At 44.3% G+C, this 20,826-nt stretch overlaps 1 protein-coding gene across 2 annotated transcripts in view; it reads right to left on the bottom strand.

Moving 5' to 3' along the window:
* Positions 1–4,585: 4,585 nt before the first annotated feature.
* Taf1b (TATA-box binding protein associated factor, RNA polymerase I subunit B) overlaps positions 4,586–20,826 on the bottom strand; it is a 60,533-nt gene continuing 44,292 nt past the window's right edge. For both annotated transcript variants that reach the window (XM_028777757.1, XM_028777756.1), the window contains exons 9-15: positions 18,592–18,739; positions 16,021–16,198; positions 15,285–15,331; positions 13,396–13,486; positions 7,165–7,235; positions 6,410–6,632; positions 4,586–4,991 (exon numbers count right to left, since the gene is read on the bottom strand). In XM_028777757.1, coding sequence (XP_028633590.1) covers positions 4,790–4,991; positions 6,410–6,632; positions 7,165–7,235; positions 13,396–13,486; positions 15,285–15,331; positions 16,021–16,198; positions 18,592–18,739 — 960 coding nt within the window. In that variant the 3' untranslated portion in view covers positions 4,586–4,789. The remainder of the gene's footprint in view (positions 4,992–6,409; positions 6,633–7,164; positions 7,236–13,395; positions 13,487–15,284; positions 15,332–16,020; positions 16,199–18,591; positions 18,740–20,826) is intronic.

The raw sequence follows: 20,826 nt of genomic DNA, 5'->3' as shown, positions 1-20,826 counted from the left end.
ATCGAGGCAGGGTTTTCAGGGAGGAAAAATATTCTTCTGGGAGAGGACAATCCTGACAGCAAGAGCCCAGGGCAATGAGATGTCATGGCTTGCCTGAGCTGAGCAAGCATGTGAGGCAGGAGAGGGAAAGCCATGGTCCAGTGACAAGCCACTGGGCCTCTAGACAGCAAGGAGCCACCAGAAGATCTGGGGCCCCAGAGTGCTAGTAAATCTATTTTTGGAAAATTGCTGGCTGAGGTATGATAAATGCCTAAAGAGACAGGAGGTTTTGCAATCCCCCTTGAAGAGTGGTCTATCTGCACTGGGCAGTGACATTGTGGGGCTGTGTTGGGGGCGGGGGATGGAGATTGGTACCACAGGCAGGGAAGGCTAGAGTTATAGCTATGAGTAGGAGGCAGGGGACACCTATGAGGGAGACCATGTTTGGGGTGAAGGTGGGTGAGGTCCTGAGGATTTCTGTAGATAGAGGCCAGTGTTCTCATCCACACCACCCCCAGATGAGAGAGGCAGCTCTGTGAGTAACTGTAGCCCAAGGACTCTGGAGCCTGGCTGCCTGTGATGAGATCCTGGTTCTTTGGCTTCCTGTTTGATCCTAAGCAATCAATGAACTCAGTGTCTCAATAGCCCCACTCGTAAAATAAAGGGGAGCCACGTCACGGTAGTTAAGAGGCTGAGCGTAAATAATGTGGTGCCATGTCAGACTAGGAAGAAGGCCAGGCAGTCTCTGCACAGGGCCTTGGAATGCCAAGTGGGAGACAGCTATTTGATGACCATGAAAGCAATGCCAGTTTCCCTGACTCTTAAAGAGCTCAGAGTGATTCCAAACCAATACCTGGAAGGGCCTGGATGAGTCTGTTCATTAAACAAGCCAAGTACCCTGCAGTGACTGACGGGGAGAGGAGCAGTGAGCAGTGGCCCCCTTTAGTCATTACACAGTTAGAGCATCTACCAGCTACAGGGCTCTCTAAGGTACCTCAAGAAGTGACCTTGTACAGGAGGACACAGGCAAGCAGACAACGCTAAGTGCGCCAAGCAGGATGTACTGTAGGTACTGAGTAAATCAAAGATAGGCGTGTTCAGATGTCAAGAAAAGGTCCAGGAGCAAAGTCGGATGAGAGTACAGTATGAGGCCCCAGGGGAGGTGCTCGCCTACAGGTCCTGAGAGAGCAGGGACATGCGGGGCATGTGCAGGGGACACACTCTGTCCTATCTGCTGGATGAGCAGGACCAGGACTCGGGATTGTTCTTCTCTGTGCCCCCTTCCACAGATGCAGGGCTGCACTGTGGAAATTACATCAGCTAGAGGATGGGGGCCATTAAAACCAAGCCACAGAAGTGGCTGCACTGAGCATGGAGAGAAAGGACAGAGTGCTCCCACAGACAAGGGCCTTTCCAGAAAGACTTTTCTCCTGGTATGAATTTCTAAGAAGAGAAAACTACAATCCTCTTCTACTCTCCTGCTGCTTCTAGGCTTGGGGTTAGTTTTCTTCCTAGGATTTAGGAATCTCTCTCTTCCCTGCTCCACTGCCCTCTCTCTGGTGTATGTATCCAGGCAAGCCAGTGAGGCCTGGGGAACCGCCTGTCTAGCCTCCCACCCAGCATTAGAGTCACAGCTGTGTGATGCAGGCTAGGCTTTTACCTGGAAGCTGGGGATCCGAACTCAGGGCCTCAGGTTTGTGCAGCAGGAACTCCTACCATCAAGCCATATCCCCAGCCCAATCTTAGAAGCTTTTAAATTAAGAGGCAATCTTTTCCACCTTAATGTACTATTTAATCACATAATACAGTTAATGTGAGCAACAATGGTGGCATGAGGTCATTATATTTGAGGGGTAGTTTGGCTTTTAAAGTCCCTTGGGAGTACTCCCAAGCCACACAGTTCCCTGCAAAGATTCATAAGGCACACACTGATTGTTCCAGAAGAAAACACTAGCCCCAGAAGAGCAAATGGCCAGTAAGCCCAAACACAGGCTGTTTGTTTACTGAGTCTTCTTGGCTACTGGTATTAGCAAGTCAACCTGGCACTCCACAAATGCAGCAAACAATTGTACATACAGAAAAAAACTTGAGTGTGTATTGTAAGAGACTGAACTGTGAAGCATTTCAAGTTAAAAAATAAAACAAAACTAAAGTAAACCACCTCACCAGCTACTTGGAATACAAGTCTCCACTATTCACTAGCTGCGACACTCAAGGACCTCATGCCACTTTTACAGCAGCCATGCTTAGGGACTCTGCTCAGAGTCTTCTGGGAGAGCTGGGTGCAGAGCCCCTTCCCAGTGGCTTTGTATGTCTACACAGTTGAATATGTGCCAGTGAATGGGGCTGCGGTGCAGGGCTAAGACCTATAGGCATCCTACAGGGGAACTCACCATCTGTTGGCTGCCAGGAGGCAGGGGCTGGGTCCTGGCCTTTCCTCCCTCTATTTCAGCTTTTGAAGTGGTTCCTCTGTGTGTCAATGGCAAGCAGGCTCGTGGTGTGGCCTCGGAAGCTGCCCTTCAAGGAGATGAGGCTCTTCCCCCGCTTGAGCCAGCACTGCAGTCCCACAGTCATGTCCACTGCCCCTGAGCATGGAAGCCAGTGCTGCAGGAAGGCATTCTTTTTTTTTTTTTTTTTTTTAAGGGCAATGGGAAGCCTCAAACTACAGAAGAACACATGTATTTCAGAGTGGGGAGATCACTAAGGGTAGACAGTGGCATGCTGGATTCTGCAGAGGAAGCGTCTGAATTGACCTAGTGCACACGGTTGTGTTTGTGAACTATAAACTGGCCAGAATTCATTTGTGAGGTTAAAATGCAGGAGAGTTGGGGTCTTTGCTGCATGGTAGCTTGCGTCATCAGCGTTGAAAACTTTTACATTTCGGAGGCTGGGTGAATTGGTTCCTTAGGTTTTGGGATGACACATGCTACTCCAGACCTGAAGCCGCTGTGCCCAAGGGTCAGTGCACTTGACTGTGAGGTGAAGAGGCCAGTGCCTCCAATCTGTGCCATGTGGCCATCTTGGGTCTAACTCCTATTGATTAGGTCAGGGCTGAGGACTGTCATAGTCCAATCGATGGAAGCCGAACTCACTTCTCATGAGTGATGAAAACATGAGATCTCAAGAAATCCAAGACCAAACAAAAGAAAACTCCAGAATGTCCCTCATGAGCAGAGAACAAAGATCTACTAACAAAATGTTAGCAGATTAGCTATGCCTCTAATCCAGCTTGCTTTGGAGGCTTGGGAGAATTGAGTCAATGGCTACCCTGGGCTACATATCAAAATGTTGTCTTAAATAAATCTAAAAACATATTTTCCAGAAATTAGACTTAATGTATAAAGTAGATGATGGGTTAGAGCCAAGTGAGAGGTACCTTAGGAATAAAAGGTTGATTCAACATTTGAAATTCAACAATGTAAACTACATTAACTAGCTAGCATGAGACCATGGGATTCCCCTCAGAGATGCCAAGAGCATTTGTTTACAAAAGACAGGGTTTATTACTGATTGCCAAATCAAAACCTGAAACTCAGCAAATGCAAAACGAATTTCCTCAGGTGTTTGTTGATATTTTCTCCAAAGCTTCTCGAGACAAACGCAGGATGAAACCCCAGTTCTTACCATGGGTTGGATCACATGCCCACCTCTTCTGTCCTGTTGGCCATGTTCGTCCCTCCTGTCACTCCAGAATGATCTTCCCTGGGAATACAGCCTGTTCCCTACACTGAAATTCATGCTAGTTGGTGTCTGCTCAAATGTTACTTCCCTAGAAGGTCCCCCTTGGTCATGCTTTGTAGAGTACCTCTTCTTATCACGGTTACCCCACTGCTTCTTGCTTGATTTAATTCCCCATAAGACATACTGATTCAGCTCCCAACTAGATCACATGACCCTTAAAGCAGGCAGGTTGCTTGATGCTGTACCTCTGATGTCTAGATGTGACCAGAACATGGCAGCTCTCAGTGTACATTGAAAAACTGGACTCTGAGCAGGAATGGTGGCTTCCCAATATCCTCCCCAGGTGCTACACTTCTTTAAAACACAAGCCAGTCCACTATGTGGGACAGCACTTCATGTCTTTTAGGGTTGGCCTCTGGAGTTCCTTAGTCTTTTGCCTACTGCTTTGCAAACACCTTGCTACGTTAAACTGTCTCTTTGCCCACAGTACACACACTCTGTGTGTTATGGTGACGCTGCTGACCTTCTCCTCTGCCTTTTAGTTTGAGATAGACTTAGAAGGTTTTCCCCAACCCCAGGGGCATCAGGGCATCCATACTGTTTCCTCAGAATACTTACACATATGTGTAAGTGAATGATTATGTTGTTTAAACCTTTGGTCAATCTGAGATTAAATTTATAAAGAGTAAGAAATATTCTAATATAAGAAGCAAATTCAAAGCCAGTCACACTGGTGCATGCTTACAATCCCAGATTCAAGATGGAGATGCATTGAAGCCAGCCTGGGCTACAATAGTGAGTTCCAAGCTAGCTTGATCTGCACACCCAGTTCTATGCCTGAACTACATAGCTAGTTTCCATCTTGGAAAGAGAAAGTGTAAAAACAAAGTTTAACTTTAAAATACAATGAATGCAAGTTTCCAGGTGTCATTTACATAAATTTTAATTTTCTGAAAGAAAGCATTTATGAAAATAATTCAAAGTTCACTTATTTTACAATTCATATAAAGACACATGTCAAAATGTATGCCTGTTCAACAATAGACTTCTTCACACAGTTCCCTGGAGCACAGCACTAAGACGCCATTATCCTATCGAGCACCTTTCAGATCAAGCCCTCTCTGGCTTCTCAGTGTCTTCTTACTTTCTTGGATTTTGAGTTCTTTTTTGATTCATTGTATTTTTTTTCAAAAAGTTTCTTTTCAAGCAAGCTCACTTCTTCATGGAGAGCAGAGGTCTTTATTCTCAGTAAGAAGGAGAAGATGTTGAGTATGAACTGGTAACTCAAAGAAAAATTTGATTCTTCATAGGTTGTCGCATGTTTACAATAGCTAGAATGTGAAGGGAAGGAAAGACACGATGTCTTTAAATAATGATTCAGAAGCTCTGGCATCCTGCACTGCCCACCCCGCAACTCCGTCACCAGTCGACACAGCTAGCTTTAAACAGCATTATGAGTTAGAGGGGAACCTGGGAGATGTGCTACAGCTCCTTAATTATACAAAGAGAAAACTCTTCACATTGTCCATGACCACTAAGCTGGGTAGAAGGGCTCACTGTATCAATATCTATCTCTGAAACGCTTGACCGAGCCCACAGTCAAGTTTAAAGACAGGTAAACAGCAAACACTTGGAGCAATGTGATCCATGTTATATGTGTGGTCCTAAATTCCTGAGTTATTTTATTTTGTTATGTATTTCATAACTATTTTGCCTTCATTTATGTATGTGTATCACATGCACACCTGATGTCCATGGAAGTCAGAAGATGGCATTGGATCCCCTGGGACTGGAGTTACAGATGACTGTGAGCTACCATGTGGGTGCTGGGAATAGAACCTGGGTTCTCTGCAAGAGCAACAGGTGCCCTTAACCACTGAGCCGTCTCTCCAACCCTTGGTAGTTTTGTTTGTTTGTTTTTTGTTTTTTTAAGGAATGAAAATCCCACAGTCACCACTTACACTAAACAGGTATAATTCCTAATTACATTTAAACATATGTCCTTATGCCCACAGGTAAGTGTAGTTCTCCTCTACCTCCTCCTCTACCTCTTCATCATCAACGAAGTTTCTCTTTGCAACAGATGGAGACTTTTACAGAAAGTCACAGCCCATCAAAATGCACAGGTGTGGAGCCCAGTCCTAATGGACACATCTACAAAGGACTCCGGACCTGAGGCTTAGGGCACATGGCAGAGGAGGAGAACAGGGATTGCAAGAGGCAGGCAGAGGACCAGGACTTTGCTGTGACTCTATCTCCTAACGTCAGAAGCTACACATTAGAGAGCTAATGCCTCTCACACATGGCTGCCTAAACCAGAACTCAACAAGGACAATGACAATAGAGATGCCTAAGTGGATGGGGAGCCCATCAGGCCTCAGCCCTACACAAAGAACTATAGGCAACTAAAGAATGCCGAGAATGGGGGAGAATGGACTTCCCCAGGGAAAAGCACAAGCAACTGATTATCCAATAGCAAATGGTCAGCTCTGAAAACCCACAGACAGACTGAGCAGGGTGTATTTATGTATTAAGACATATGTGCGTATTCACATGCATATATGTAACAATTAATGGAAAAAGAGACAAGATTTGAAAGAGAGCAAGAGGAAGGGTTTGGAGGGAAGAAAGGGAGATGGGAAATGGGTAATTATATTATAACCTCAAAAAGGAAGAGAAAGGACCTCTTCAGGCTGAGTTGGAGATCTCATCATGCCTCATGCTTCTGGAGTTTTAAAAACTTGCGTACCTTTTGCAGAACTTCTGGGTACTGAGCCAATACAGGGAGTTCTTGGTTATCAAGGACTGGCCTTTTGTTATCAGGAGCCCCTGGAGGCTATGTCCATGGAAACAAGGGCTATCTGTGCTCTCTTCAGTCCAGCTGAACTGAAAACTTGAAGGGGCCTGCTTTTCAACCATGGGTGCTGAACCAACGAGGGCACTAAATTGTTTCTGAAGATTCTCCACCATTTCTGGAGACGGAGGGAAGAGACAAATGTTAGTGCAAAGGAAATCCTGGAGTCACAGTAGTGGACTGCTGTTGGTTTCTTAGCCTTGAGGGGTGGTGGTGAGCAGTCCAGCTTCACTCTCCAGAGCCTCCTCCCTCCCTCTGCCTCCTGAGTGCACACTCAAACCCAACTAGTTTCCTAACTGCAGTAACATATGCCGGAGCACGAGGTGAGGCTGGAGCTGCATGAGGGGCTCAGAAAGTTACTTAACAATGATTTAAAAGGAGCACAAGCCTATCTCAGGGCGTCCGGACAGAGCTCTCACGGCCACAGAAACAGAGGACCTCAGTTCTGCAGGGAGATGGAGTTCTGCCGTGAAGAAGCAGGCAAGTTCCCAGAATATGGACTTCTAAGTGATATCTCCTTTGGAAGGAGACATACACATGCGCATGGCCACTGAGTGGAAAGTATGTGTATGCCCTTGCTTTTCATGTGGAGATGGTTGGTACCCCCAACCATGCTGCTACCTGGCACAGAAACGAACCATCAGACTCACCTCTTCTCTTATATGCAACTGACTTATCGATGTGTGAACGGTAGAGTGGCCTTTTGGTTTTCCAAGCATACCTATATAAGGCAGAACGGAGAAGCAGAGTGAGAAGTGAGCGCTCAGAGCTCAGAGACAGAGGCAGGACCTGAAACTCAGCAGCTCTGGGGCTTGTCTGCACTCAGTGTTTCTGTTCCCGAAAGACCAGGCCCAGAGAGAGCAGGCCAGCAGTGTGCTCCTTCTAGGAGTCAAGGACCCTTTAGGAGCCATTATACAGAATTCAGCAGAGTCGGCTCCATCACCACACTCTCCCTTGCTGTTTACTCTCATTCCTGTTTCTCTTTGTCCCAAATGCTCATCACTGAGGGCTGTGCCCTTTAATTCTAGAAACCCATACAAAATAGACAGTGAGTACCCATCTCTCCGGTACCCAGTGCCTGGAAACCACCCTCTTCCTGCTGAGAATAAGAGACGATCCAGATCTTAGCAAGACAGACCTAAGAATCTGATCTTGCTGAGAGAAGGCCAGCTAGGCCTGTTCACTGCAGAGGGGGTGCTGGGATGATCTGATCCACAGGGTCTCCCCACCCCACACCCACCCCCACCCCAGGCCAAAGGCTAAGTGCTATCGGGCTTCCTATGGTTGACTGGTGACCAGAAGTGAATAGTGGCAACCCCATCTCTGGTCTAGGCAGCCGTTATTCGCTGCCCAGCAGAGGATGCTGCCATGGGACAACACAACTCAGTGTTTCAAAGCTCATCTCCATTCTCCTGCATTTCCTTACGTAGGAACCTTTCAGAAACCACAGTTGAAAAAATCCACCTTCTTGATTCAGGCTACTAATTTAAAATACTAAAGACACCATGACACAGAAGAAGATACTGAGTCAGAGAGTCTGCTCAACTTCTGCATCTGTCCAGCAGCCCGAGTGACCATGGAGGTCCTGGAACTGTCTCTGTCTCCTTTATGGAGGCACACAGTAGGCATTCAAGTATTTGTTTGGTTGGTTTTTTGTTTGTTTTTGTAGAATCACATCATTTTACTGCCTCTATGCCTCTCATAAGCTGTGGGGTCAAGGTCTTCCCATTCATGTCTATATGCCCCAACACCCACTGTGGCTATATATTCTTTTTTTTTTCATTAGTTTACTTATTATTCATTCACTTTACATCCTGATCACAGCCCCCTCTCAGTCATCCCCCTCACTTGACCCCTTCCCCATCCTCCCTCTCCATCTCTGGGTAGAGGGAGGCACCCCTAGGTACAAACCAATCTTGGCACTAGTACATCCTCTCCCACTGAGGCCAGACAAGGTGGCCAGCCCAGTTAGGGGAACAAGATCCATAGGCAGGCAATACAGTCAGGGTAAGCCCACTCCAGTTGTTGGGGGACTCATATGACCACAAAGCTGCACATCTGTGTCGGGGGCCTAGGTCCAGCCCTTGTATGTTCTTTGGTTGATGGTTCAGTCTCTGGGAACGCCCAAGGGTCCAGGTTAGCTGATTCTATTGGTCTTCTTGTGGAGTCCCTGTCCCCTCTAAGTTTCTTGTTAATAATGGATGGGATGGCACACAGTAGGCATTCAACTTAAGTATTCATTAATAATGGACTAGATGAATACATGCGCCAACAAACACATTTAGCGTCTGTGCCCTGTTTGCTGCTCTTACAGGACTGTTATGGGGACTAATTTACATCATATTTGTGAGGCTTGCAGTGGTGGGGGCACATGCCTTTTATCCCAGTGCTCAGAATGCAGAGCCAAGTGCCAGGCCAGCCAGAGCTACATGGTAAGACTACATCTAAAAAAAAAAAAAAAAAAAGATACTGTGTGCTGTTATGTGCTGCAGAGAGGGGTACAGCCCTGTAAACTCAGTACTCTGAGCTACACAGTGAATTGAGGCCAGCTAGGCCTACACAAGATTCTGTCTTAAAAAGAGAAGCAGCCACCAAGCCATACTGGACAGACCCTGTGCAATCACTGAGATGAGGCACATCTAGTACCAGGAAGAGTGCCTGACTCACAGGCATTCATGAGACAATCAGAACTTTCTAGAAAAGACACTAAGAACAGGAAGCCAGAAACAAATATCTCTATTTACCTATAAAACTCAACAATTGGTAATTTCCCCTAATTTTTAGATGTTAGTTAATAAAAATATATGTAAACATACAGTTTAGTAACATGATTTAGTAACAAATGATCACTTTAACCAATTTAAGAACAGAGATTTTTTCCCTCAAACATTAAAAAATTCAAATTAACACAATTGTGATTATATAGGAGATGTTGTTTTTTTACTTTGAATTTCATAGTGATTTAAAACGTTAAGAACAGAAAATTCTGTAAGCATCAGAAGTAGATGTATAGTTAATATTATTATATAAGACTGACTTCTTATAAATTATGTATAAACTAAATTTAGATAAATTATACCACACTTAAAACATTGATAAGCTTGTCGGAACTGTGGAGAATTTTTTAAATTATATTTTTAATTGTTATGTTTGTATTTAAAATAACTTTTTAAAATTATCATTTATATTCTTACATGTGCCCTGTATAGTCAAGTCCTCAGGGACCACTGTAAAGCTTCCTTGGGAATGACAGGTCTGGACAGGTGTTTCTTGAGTCCTGATAATGAAGACCTTAACAAGTGGCCACAACAATCAAGGAGGCATTACTACCATCCCCAGGCCACACCCCAAGAAGATGGGTTGGGGATTGAAGATCACAAGGTTCCAACTATTTGGACAGCCTCCTGACATTCAGTCTCCTCCAGATGTTTGCCTTCCTTTGCCTGCTTTTCATAGTACACAAAGGTTCCCAGACAGAGAAACCACAAAGGCCCTGGGACTCTAGCTAGACCCTATCTAGATGCTTCCCTCTTTTTGACATGGTTCGTTTCACTGATTGAAAAGAGAATCAAGGTATGATTTACATATAATGAAACCTCTTTCAGAACACTTCCAATTAGCATTCACACACAGCTGTGTAATCAGCACTGTGACTAATACACGGAACAGTCCCATCATTCCAAAAGCCAGGCCCTTTGTAGTCAGTCCTCTCCACCCTTGATCTTGGGCAACCACGGTCTTTATCCTATACACTTGGCTACTGGAGAGTGTTATATAAATAGACTTATACACATGCAACCTTTGGGTCTTTCATTTAGCATGTAAGGAGTCTCACTCCTGGCTGTATCAGAAGGCTTTGCTTTGTGCTGCCCAGTGGGCTGTGTGGCATGGATAGGCCAGTTAGATATCTTGTCACTAGCAAAAGTCACTACAAACATTTCTACATGGAATTCTGCAGGAATATACATTTTTATTGCACTTGAACTTTTCAAAGTAGCTGTACCATTTTATACTCCTATACTTGACAGGAGCAACTGTAGTTTGAAAATAGACCCCTTATAATTACGGTAGGCATCTCTTCTTGTGTATCCTGTACATCTTCAGTTTTTTCATTTGAAAACTTGTTTTCCTATTTTTATTAATTCTTTATATTTTATAGATAAAAATCTTTCATCAGATATCTCCATCTTATATTCATTTGATATTCAGTAGATCTGCAACTACTCTCTCTTTTTGGCTTTCTTTCCCCAAGATGAGGGCCTCACTATGTAGCAATGGCTACCCTGAAGTTCACTATGCAGACCTTGAACCCATAGAGATCCACCTGTCTCTGCCTCTCGGGTGCTGGGATTAAAGGTGTGCACCTCTATGCCCAGTTTTCAGTTACTTTCTCTAAGCTCAGGGTTTCATTTTCTCTTAAGTACCTTTGGAGAAATCCTTACTTCTAAAGTCCAATTTACCAATTTTTCTTTTATGGATCATGATCCACTTACCTAACCCAAAAGATCAGCCTTTTTTTTTTTTATCATTCATCTTTCCTCTCTCTCTTCTTTGTGTGTGTGTGTGTGTGTGTGTGTGTGTGTGTGTCTGTGTGTGTGTGTGTGTGTCTGTGTGCCAGAAGTCAATCTTAGGGGCCATTTCACCTTGCTTTTCGAGGCAGGGTCTCTCATGGGGGCCTGGAGCTTGCTGATTAGGTTAGACTGGGCAGCCAGCAAACCCTAGGGATCCTCCTGTCTCTGTTTCCCCATTGTTGGGATTTCAGGTGTGTACCACCATATCTGGCTTTTGCATGGGTACTGGGGATTGGAACTCATGTTCTAATGTTTGTTAGCTGTGCCATCTCCCCTAACCCGGCAGTGAGTTTTTCTACATGAGCTTTTAAATTTTCATCCAGGTTCTTCTCAACTCCTGTGATAAACTGGCAGCCATCGAGGCAGCCTACTAAGCTGTTTTTATACTACTGTTTTTATTAGTATTTTTCAAAATCTCATTTAATATAGTATTATGCTTAACTGCAGAAAATGTATTAATGATCATCTGACAGCCCGAAAGATGATGCCCAGAGCAACATGGAGGCTTGGGTTCTATCCCAGGTAAAATAAAGAAATAAACTAAGATAGATAGGTAGGTAGATAGGTAGATAGATAGATAGATAGATAGATAGATAAAAATATTTAGAAAGGAAGGCAAAAAATAAAAATTATGTGAAAATGGGTTAGCACAAATGACACCAAGAAGCAGGTATTCAGCATGCCAAGGGATGCTGTGCCCACACATCAGGTGGCACTGAGTGACATCAGTTACATGGCAGCCACCACCACCTGTGTATATTAACACTTTGTAGAGGACGGCTTTGTTATGAGATCCTATAGATAACCTCTTCCCAGGGTCTACTGTCTCTCTGGAAATGGATTTTTATAAATAAACTTACTCCTTTTTGCTGCTAAATACTCCCCTAAAGTAGCTAATGTCAGTACTTTTAGACATGGAGCTGACTCTCACACTGCAGCATGATTGGGAGGGTCTGAAATGTAAGGTGGTGACCTGCTGGGGCAAGTCAAGGAGACTGCACAGCATGGCCCTGCAACACCCAGCCCTCGAGATCAGCAAAGTCACCCAGCTGACACCACAGAAAGAGGCTGACTCCCCAAGTGCCCAGGACGAGTCTTACTCATCTATCTGCAGAACATGAGGACCCAACAAAGAAGAGGAAGCATGCTGGCCCTGGGAACCAGAGGACTGTCAGAGCACACTCCACACCCAGTCCTCTACTGTCATACCCTGAGCCCACCTACCTGTCAGAATGCATTTTCCCCACCGCTCCCCTGCCCTGAGAAACCTGTCACTCCTCTTTTTGCAAGGAACTTTTTCTCCCTGGTGCTTTATCTGCCTTTGAACATGTTTCTCTGAAGTTTAGGGAAAAATAAAAGCTTTACCTTGAAATTTGAACATGGTTTCTTAATAGTCTATGAGAGCTGGTCATTTTTGATTTGTTCAGCAGGGAACTAAAGCAACTTACCATTTCAAACAACTTTAGAAACTTCCTTTTCTCAAACCATATAAAATGATTTGATTACATCAGTATTAGTGTAAATTTAAATAAACAAATATCGTTTTTTCTTCTGTCTTGTGGGACTCAGAGTTTTAATAGCAATGACACTGTGCTGAAGATCAGTGGAGGTGTGCTCCCTATTAAAAGGAAAATGCTTAGAAATTTATGAACGAACTGAATTTGAGCTGGGGTGAGCAGATGATGTCACAGAGCGAGCCTGTGAAGACGGAGACCTCATACTTCTGTCCCCAACACAACCCTCTTCCTGCTGCACAGTCACGGACCTAGCCCTGAGCTGTACTCCAGGGACAAGCACTGAGGGTAGCAGAGATAAACACCCACTATCTGTCCTCCTCTGACTTTCTCAGAGGTCACTGGTTTTGGGAAACCTTCCAACCACATATGTCACAGGAGAGCACTTATAATCTCTGCAATACTGGGACACACACATGGAAAAGGACCAGTTTTGAGAAAAAACACAGGGGGAGAATAGTACACACACAGGCAAGGTTCACACAGACTGTACTACCCAAATGCAAAGTACAGTGTGGTACCTAGACTAGATCCTAGAGCAGAAAGAGGTCAGAAATAGAAAAACAGGCAAGTCTAAAAACAAATATGTTTAATTAGGAGTGATGTAAGGAAGTAAAGAGGGGAAGGTTGGAGGAGGATGTGTAAGGTCCTGAGCTGGAATCCCAACCCCAGGGGGAAAAACTAACTAGAATGTACAGGACCAAAACTTCTAGCGAAAGGTCACATGCTGCCACGCATACACTGACGGATGTGGAGCTGAGGACACAGAGCAGGGCACAGACAACAGAGGACACACCTGGCCCTTGCTTCTTCCCATTTTTGTCTTTTCTCATCAAAAGTTTTCTTCATAACTTGGTACCATTTTCTGAAATCAAACTGCGGCGTGTCTGAAAGAGATGAAATGCATGCTCAGTAGTGGAATCCATCAGATCAAAACAACACCCGTTATTCACATCTGAGTTCATTCCTAAACAGAACATTTACATGATGGCTCTGCTGAAGGGGCAACAATGTTGTGGCCGCACAAGACTGCCCTGAAACTGTCTTTTGACACATTTCTCCTCAGCTTTGAAGGCCTTGCTGCCTCCTGGAGAAGAGATCACACACTCTGCTAGCTACTACACAACCAGCCCCCTCTTCCCCACCCACCCCCAGCATGCACAGCCCAGCCCTGGTAGTACTCCAATACACTTAGGCATCGTGTTGATAAGCAAATGATTGATCAGCGTGTGGCGTGGTGCTACTGTGGATGAATCCCATTCTCCTCTGGCCCTATGTCTGTTCTTTCTGCTCTTAACTCAGAGATTCTGCCATAAGACAGAAAGTGGTCTGAGTGGAGAGCTGAAGTGTGTTTGCGACATAGGCTAGAGATACAACAGACAAAGACAGTATAAACAGGATTTCTGTCCATTATCCTCCAATAAGAATGGCCTCTTTAAAGTCTAATTAAAATCTTTTCAAATGGTCAATATAACCAAACAATACAGCCTTGTAGGCCGTACAGCCAGAGGGAGTGGGGGAACTACCCAGTGAGGGCAGAGGACAGCTAACAGTCAAAGTCAACTCTGGGTTCTCAGGCCCTCATTCTCCTGACATCACCTCTAGCATTCAAGGAATGTCAGAAGATGTCTAACTCAACCCTATGTACGTGTTCCTGTAAGCGTGGGGCAGTAAGAAGTGTTTAACCTCACATATGTTATGGAAAACATAAATAAACTGAGAATAGTAAACCCAAACTCTGAGAACTAATGAACAAAAATCCTTTAACAAATGGAACTACACCTGAATGTAAGAATTCATATACACACAAACTGCACTGAGCTATTCTTGGGGCAGCAACTCTGTTCCACATCAGATATAAAGCAAATATGAACTGAAACTGTAGCACTGGATTCTAACCTAGCTACTTGGGAGCCTGAAGCAGGAGGACCTTAAGTCAGTACAAAGTGACACAGGCCAACATGGACAATTTACTGAGCTCCTGTCTTTAAAAAAAAAGAAAAGAAAAAAGAAGTTGAGGCTATAGCTCAGTGGAAGACAGCAGGCAAAGCCATGCATGAAGCCCTGTGTTCAATACATAGTAACTGTCTGTCTGTTTACAAAGTGCTTGCCAGACAATTGTCTCAGAGTTTACAAACACAGACAGAGCAGCAAGGACAGATGTGCTTAGGCCATTACTTACAATCCCATGCGCTAAGTACCCAGTAGAGCCTAGACAGCTGCAAAGGTGGCAGGCATGATCAGCTCTGGCTTTGGGAGGGGGAGCTGGCGTGTAGTGAGTGGGTGCAGAGAACAGGCAGAACACTGCTCACAGAAGAATAAAGAGGCACTTGCTAAGTCTGAAGGGCTGTAAGGATATGAAACAAGAGCACTCCACGTAGAGGGGCCAGCACAGGCAGCTGCAGAAACCACACTGTTCCGGAAGTTCCTGGTCTGGTCCGGCTCGCGAGCAGCGAGCATGAAACAACAGCCAGAGAACATGCGGATCTTGACCACAGATGTCAGCCAAGTCTCTTGGCAGCCACAGACACTACAATTACATCTACAGATGGAAAAGTAAGCATGTGCCTGGTTTGTGTACATACAGACACATGTATATATGACTGCCCATCTTTTTCCTCCACATCAACTACCTTTTAATCCGTCATCTACAACCACTTTGAATCTAATAAAAAATCCAAGTACCTTCTCTGTGTTCTTCATTATATGCTTCAGCAAGATCTGAATAAGACCTGGAGGGGACAACACACAAGGCAACTTCCTTAGATGTCATGTGTCTGGACAGTTAAGTTTTAATTAATTAATTAATTAATTAATTAAAAAAATTTTGAGGCAGGGTCTCACTGTGTAACCCCAGTTGGCCTGGAACTCTCTGGAGAACAGGCTAGCCTGCACTCACAGAGATCTCCCTGCCTCTGTCTTTCAAGTTGCTGAGATTAAAGGTGTGGCCTGCCAAACCCAGTTTGGACAGTTAAACCTGAATTCTGAAGAGAAAGCGCCAAAATTGGAGAGGTAATTACTATCCAGGAAGAAGACACTGAAGGTCTTTATTCCTTGTGATTTCAAGAGGGCAACATTGCAGGGTACCTTTATGGCCTAAAATATTCTCAGAGAGATGGTGCCAGGAGCCTAAAGGCATCCTGATATGCCGCCAGAGTACTCTTTACAATGGATGGTGCTTTAAAACCCAGAAATCCTTGGGATGAGAAATGCTGCTAGCTCAGAATTAGGCATGATCAAGAGGTGTGGGTGCTCTCTGGAAAGCCCTATGGCTACAGCACTGCAGACCCCACATCCTGCTCTGAAAGCACAGGGCTCCTGCACTCTGAACAGCTGGCAAAAAGCAAGAATTCTCCTCCGGTTTTTTTTTTTTTTGTTTTTTTTTTTTTGTGCAATAACGAGCCACCTGCCACTGACTTACCATTCCAACTTGTCATCCAGCAAAAACAGCAGCTTCAACACAACCACAATGACAGCCACAGCCTGCACGTCATATTTAACTGTCCTTTTCATTTTAGCTATAGGATCAAACGTCAGAAAATCCACTTCTCCAATTCCAGTCAGCTTTACTACTTGGCAGGTTAAAGTGTGCATTTCATCTGTTAAAAGACAAAACAGTTAAACACAAAATACTTGGCAAACTAGGCCACAGTAATATACAATTCATAAGTTACCTTTACACATCTGCTTTGATTTTAAGACAGGGTCTCAATATTGCCCATATTGGTCTTGATTGAACTCATGACTCTCATGCCTCAGCCTTACCCAAGAACCTTTTATTTAAAACTTGATGTCATGCAAGAATTTTGAGAGCATTTTTAAATAAAATAATACTTAAAAAAATGAGGCCAGTGTGAAATAGTAATGGGCAAATTTCGGCAAGGCCTACTTGATGCCCTAAAACATGTATGAGCGAGACACATGTGGGTCTCGTGCAGACAGGCACGCACCAGCTTTGTGCTGCCCCATACATATCCCTCATCTGTGTCTCTACAGCAAGGCACACTCACCGCCTTATAAGGTCAACCTTCTCCAGGAATTCAGAGAGCTCTGGAGGCTCTGAAAGCTCTTAGTTAGATGCTTTGCTTTCCCAAAGAAGTTCTGTACTCAGCATAGGCTGTGTCTGCAGCTCAAAGGCTGAATAGTGTGAGACCTGGGACCTGAAGCCCTCGGACCTGCACTCGGCTTCTCATCAGCAGCCACATGATTAGAGCCACACAGCCTCAGCTTCCTCACCTTTCTTTTTTTAAGGACAGGATTTTTCTGTGTAGCTTAGGCTTGCCTCAAACTCATGATCCTCCTGCCTCAGCCTCCTGAGGTCTGGAATTATAGGCATGAGCCCCTAAACCTAGCAATATCATCCTTACTTGTTAAGTGGGCTATGAGAGAATATAGTGAGATAAAATAAGATTATACAGAGGTATACTTTAAAAACTAAGTTATTAAGCAAATTCCTCACTGGCCTACATAGAAGAGGTGCAGCACAGCCTCTTCTAACAGAATGGACACTACATAGGTCTGATCTACAGACCTCTTTTCTCCAGGGAGCATGCAGTGCAGGAGAAAGCAGACTGTGAGCCCTGTCACTTGAACTAGCTCCGTGTGACCTCAGATGTGTTACACTACAGAATGAGCGACCACAGTGTCTTCTTGATGGTTATGAACATTACATGAACAAACCTGCCTTAAGAACTCAGGTCAGCACTGACTGACACCCATCTGATCTGTCCTCTCCATTACTGAGTGTCCTTGTCTCCCTCCTGAACTGGGCTCCCTCCCTTCTTCTGATCATAAGGCGTAACCAGTCATCTCAGACTCCTGATGGCATGAACCCATTAAAACTTTTAGGTCCCAGCCCCAACAGGTCTCAAATGTTCCCAAAGCCTGCACTGTCCCTTGCCTCTATTTACACAGCTCGTTGGTCCCTTCACCTCAACAGTTCTTTCCCCATTTCGCATCACAAGCTTCTCTTGGCTGGTTCTCAGGTCACAGGTCATAGCTATATCAATGGCTTCTAAGGAGATATGTGTAACACCAGCAGGCTTTCCCAGTCAGAACTGCCTCCATGCTAAGGCAGCTCCCCAAGAACTCCTAGGTGAATGGCTGGTTTGTAATCTGAATCCCAACGTGCAGGAATTGTCACTGTCTTAGTCTGTACTGCTTTCCCTTACCTGCTATGCTAGGGACTCAACAGACGCCATCTTCAATAGATCAAGGCAAGGGGAATGACATGCATTGTGATAACTCAGCAATTGTCACTCTAAGGCTGACTATGGTGACGGACACCTATAGTCTTCAGCACTCAGGAGGCAGAGGCAGAAAGATCTATAGCCTGGTCTATATAGTGAGCTTGCAGGCTACATAAACATACCCTGATTCAACAATCTCCCTCCACAAACAAAATACAAAACAAAACAAACCATCAGGCAGACAATAAAAGTCCTAGGCTTCTTGTATTTCTAGTCCAGTATGAAATTCAGGACTGGCTAGTGTCACAGGCTGTACCAGGATTACCTGACACGTGTGCTCTGCATGAGGTAGCCTAAAAAGCTCGCTGTGTTTTCCATACTGCTCTCCATGGCTTTGGAAACTGGAGCTTGTGAATGTTATCAGGCTACAAGTACCATGGGAAGGAGCCTTGAGGACTGCTGTAGTTGTTCTGAATCAGGTCTCCTTGCTAGCTTAGTCTGGCCTTGAACTCTGGGTCTTTCTCCTCCACTCTCAAAGGCTGACATCACACTTGACTGGTATTTTTGGTCTTAATTAGAAGTCACTATGCAGTACTAATGTTCTCGGGTGGATAGAGCAGCTTTTCCATGCAGGTCATCAGTAGCCCATACTGATACTTTGCCTGCACTTAGTCAGCTTGCCACAGAAGCCACATAAGTTCTCCCAAGCATAAGCCACACAAAGGTAGAACTTTGTGTTTGAGCAGTATCCCTTTAACATAACTTAGCAGCCAAGCCTCCTCCTCATGCACACCACGGCTCACCAGGGAGATTGACCTCCAGTAAGTATTTCATGCACAAGGTGTTGGGATGTAGGTAGCAGTCTTCAGTTATGTCTGGGAAACGAGGCAAATCTAAAAATATGGCGAGTTCAATCATGTTTTTATAGATGTCTTCATAGTCAGGCCAAGTCTGAAATTTTAAAAAGACATAATCAAGATAGTAATCTTTGCAATATTAATTATTTAAAGATTTTCTGAAAATTATTTTAAAGACATTTTCTGACTTAAAAGTAATATGTAGAAGAGGGGTTGGCTGGAGAGATGGTTCAGCAGCTAAGAGCATTGCTGCTCTTGCAGAGGACCAATGATCAGCTCCCAGCACCTGCATCAGAGGACGCACAGTCACCTGTAACTCCAGCTCCCGGAGAGCCAGCACCCTCTTCTGGTCTCCATGGGCACCTGCATGCACACGCACACATAATAAACAAGTCAATCTTTTATTCAGAGCTGTATGTGGGTTGATAAGATGGCTCAATGGGTACAAGTGCTCTCTACCAAGCTTGATGGCCTGAGTTCAGCCACTGGGACCTGCACGATGGAGGGAAAAGAACTAGCTTTGCAAGTTGTCCTATGATGTCCACATATGCCATATAACATGTGTACTGTGACACCTGCACCTCCCCTAACAAGATACACGAATAACTCTAATAAAAGTATTACATATTTATAAGGTTAAGTATGACAGTGCACACCTTTAACCCCAGCACTTGGAAGTCAGAGGCAGGCATATCTCTGGGAGTTCAAGGCTAACTTGGCCTACACAGTAAGCTCCAGGCCAGTCAAGACTACATAGTGAGAGCCAGTCACATAAAAAAGTATATGTATTCCTTAAATAAAATTTAGAATATAGAGAAAAATATGAAAGATCCTTTCTATACCAATTTGGTAATTTTATGTACTTTTATCTTATGTGCATTAGTATTTTGCCTTTGTGTATGTCTGTGTGAGGATGTTGGATCCCCTGGAACTGGAGTTACAGACAGTTGTGAGCTGCCATGTCATGCCTGGAACTGAACCCAGGTCTTCTGGAAATGCAGCTAGAGTTCTTAACTGCTGAGCCATCTCTCCAACTCCCAAACTTTAAAACAACAGTAATATTAAATTAAAATGCCACATAGTTCTGCTTGGCTCATAAAGATCATCCTGGCCTTGCTCATAATATAGTGAAATCATTACTTCTTGCCTCGGATCTGGAGGAAGATAAAGCAAGACACATCTAAAGACACACTGGGTAAGAGACAATTCAGTGACAGAGTCTTGTCAAGTCTTAGCAAGACTGTAGTGCGAGTCTCAGTATCACAAATCAATCAGTCAATCAATCATCAATCAATTCATGTCACAGTATTCTCATAGCTGCTCTAACACACAACCATCCCCTCTTCTCCTGTGCTTCCCCATCCATGGTCAAATCACACAGGTGAAGCCCATGTTAACCTAATACCTGTGCTTCTGTGAGGGAGATAATGCCAAGGTCTAAGTCTACAAGCTAAAACTCTGCAGCTCAACTTCATACTAATGCCTCGACATAGAGGCATATACAATCCTGTTGGAAATTTTAGAAAAGTCTGGAGTTTTCTTGAGAACATACTCTGTCCTTGTTTTGTTTTTGTTTTTTTTTTTTATATAATTTGTCCACATGAAGCTTATGAACATGCCTAGTGATATGAACAAGTATTTCATGGGACTTCAGGAAACCCCAGGTTTTTATTAAGGTGGGGACTCTGCTAAGCTGTTCCTGACAGAAATGTTGCAAGCCTGTTGACATACACATACTAGACATTGTATAATGAGATTGTAAAAGCCCAAGCAGGAAACTCCATGAATGCCTGTCAGGGATGAGACATGAGTGGATCTGGGTATCTTACAAGGCAACACGAATGAGCAATAAGACGCATACTCTACACACAACAATCTGAGTTTTTAAACTATTTCCAAAGAAAGATGTCAGATGTAAGAAAGGGACTCAAGAGTCTGGGACCTGGTCTTATGCATAGTTAAGTGAGGACAGTGTTACTCCATGGTGGGCCTGCTCATGGCTAGAGGAAGGAACCCATTGTGCTGTACCCACTCTATGACATGTGCATTTCCCAGGCCTCAACTACCTCAGCAAAAACAAAAAGGGGAGTAGGTGAAGACACTACCAGCTAAGCAAATGGCTTTGCACAGAACTACTTAGTAGATCAGCTTTGTGAGAGAAACTAAAGTTTCTCAAAAGAA

The sequence above is a fragment of the Grammomys surdaster genome, unplaced genomic scaffold, assembly GCF_004785775.1.
Source record: "Grammomys surdaster isolate TR1022 unplaced genomic scaffold, NIH_TR_1.0 314, whole genome shotgun sequence".
Classification (NCBI taxonomy): Eukaryota; Metazoa; Chordata; class Mammalia; order Rodentia; family Muridae; genus Grammomys; species Grammomys surdaster.
This window is presented reverse-complemented; position numbering and strand designations above follow the sequence as displayed.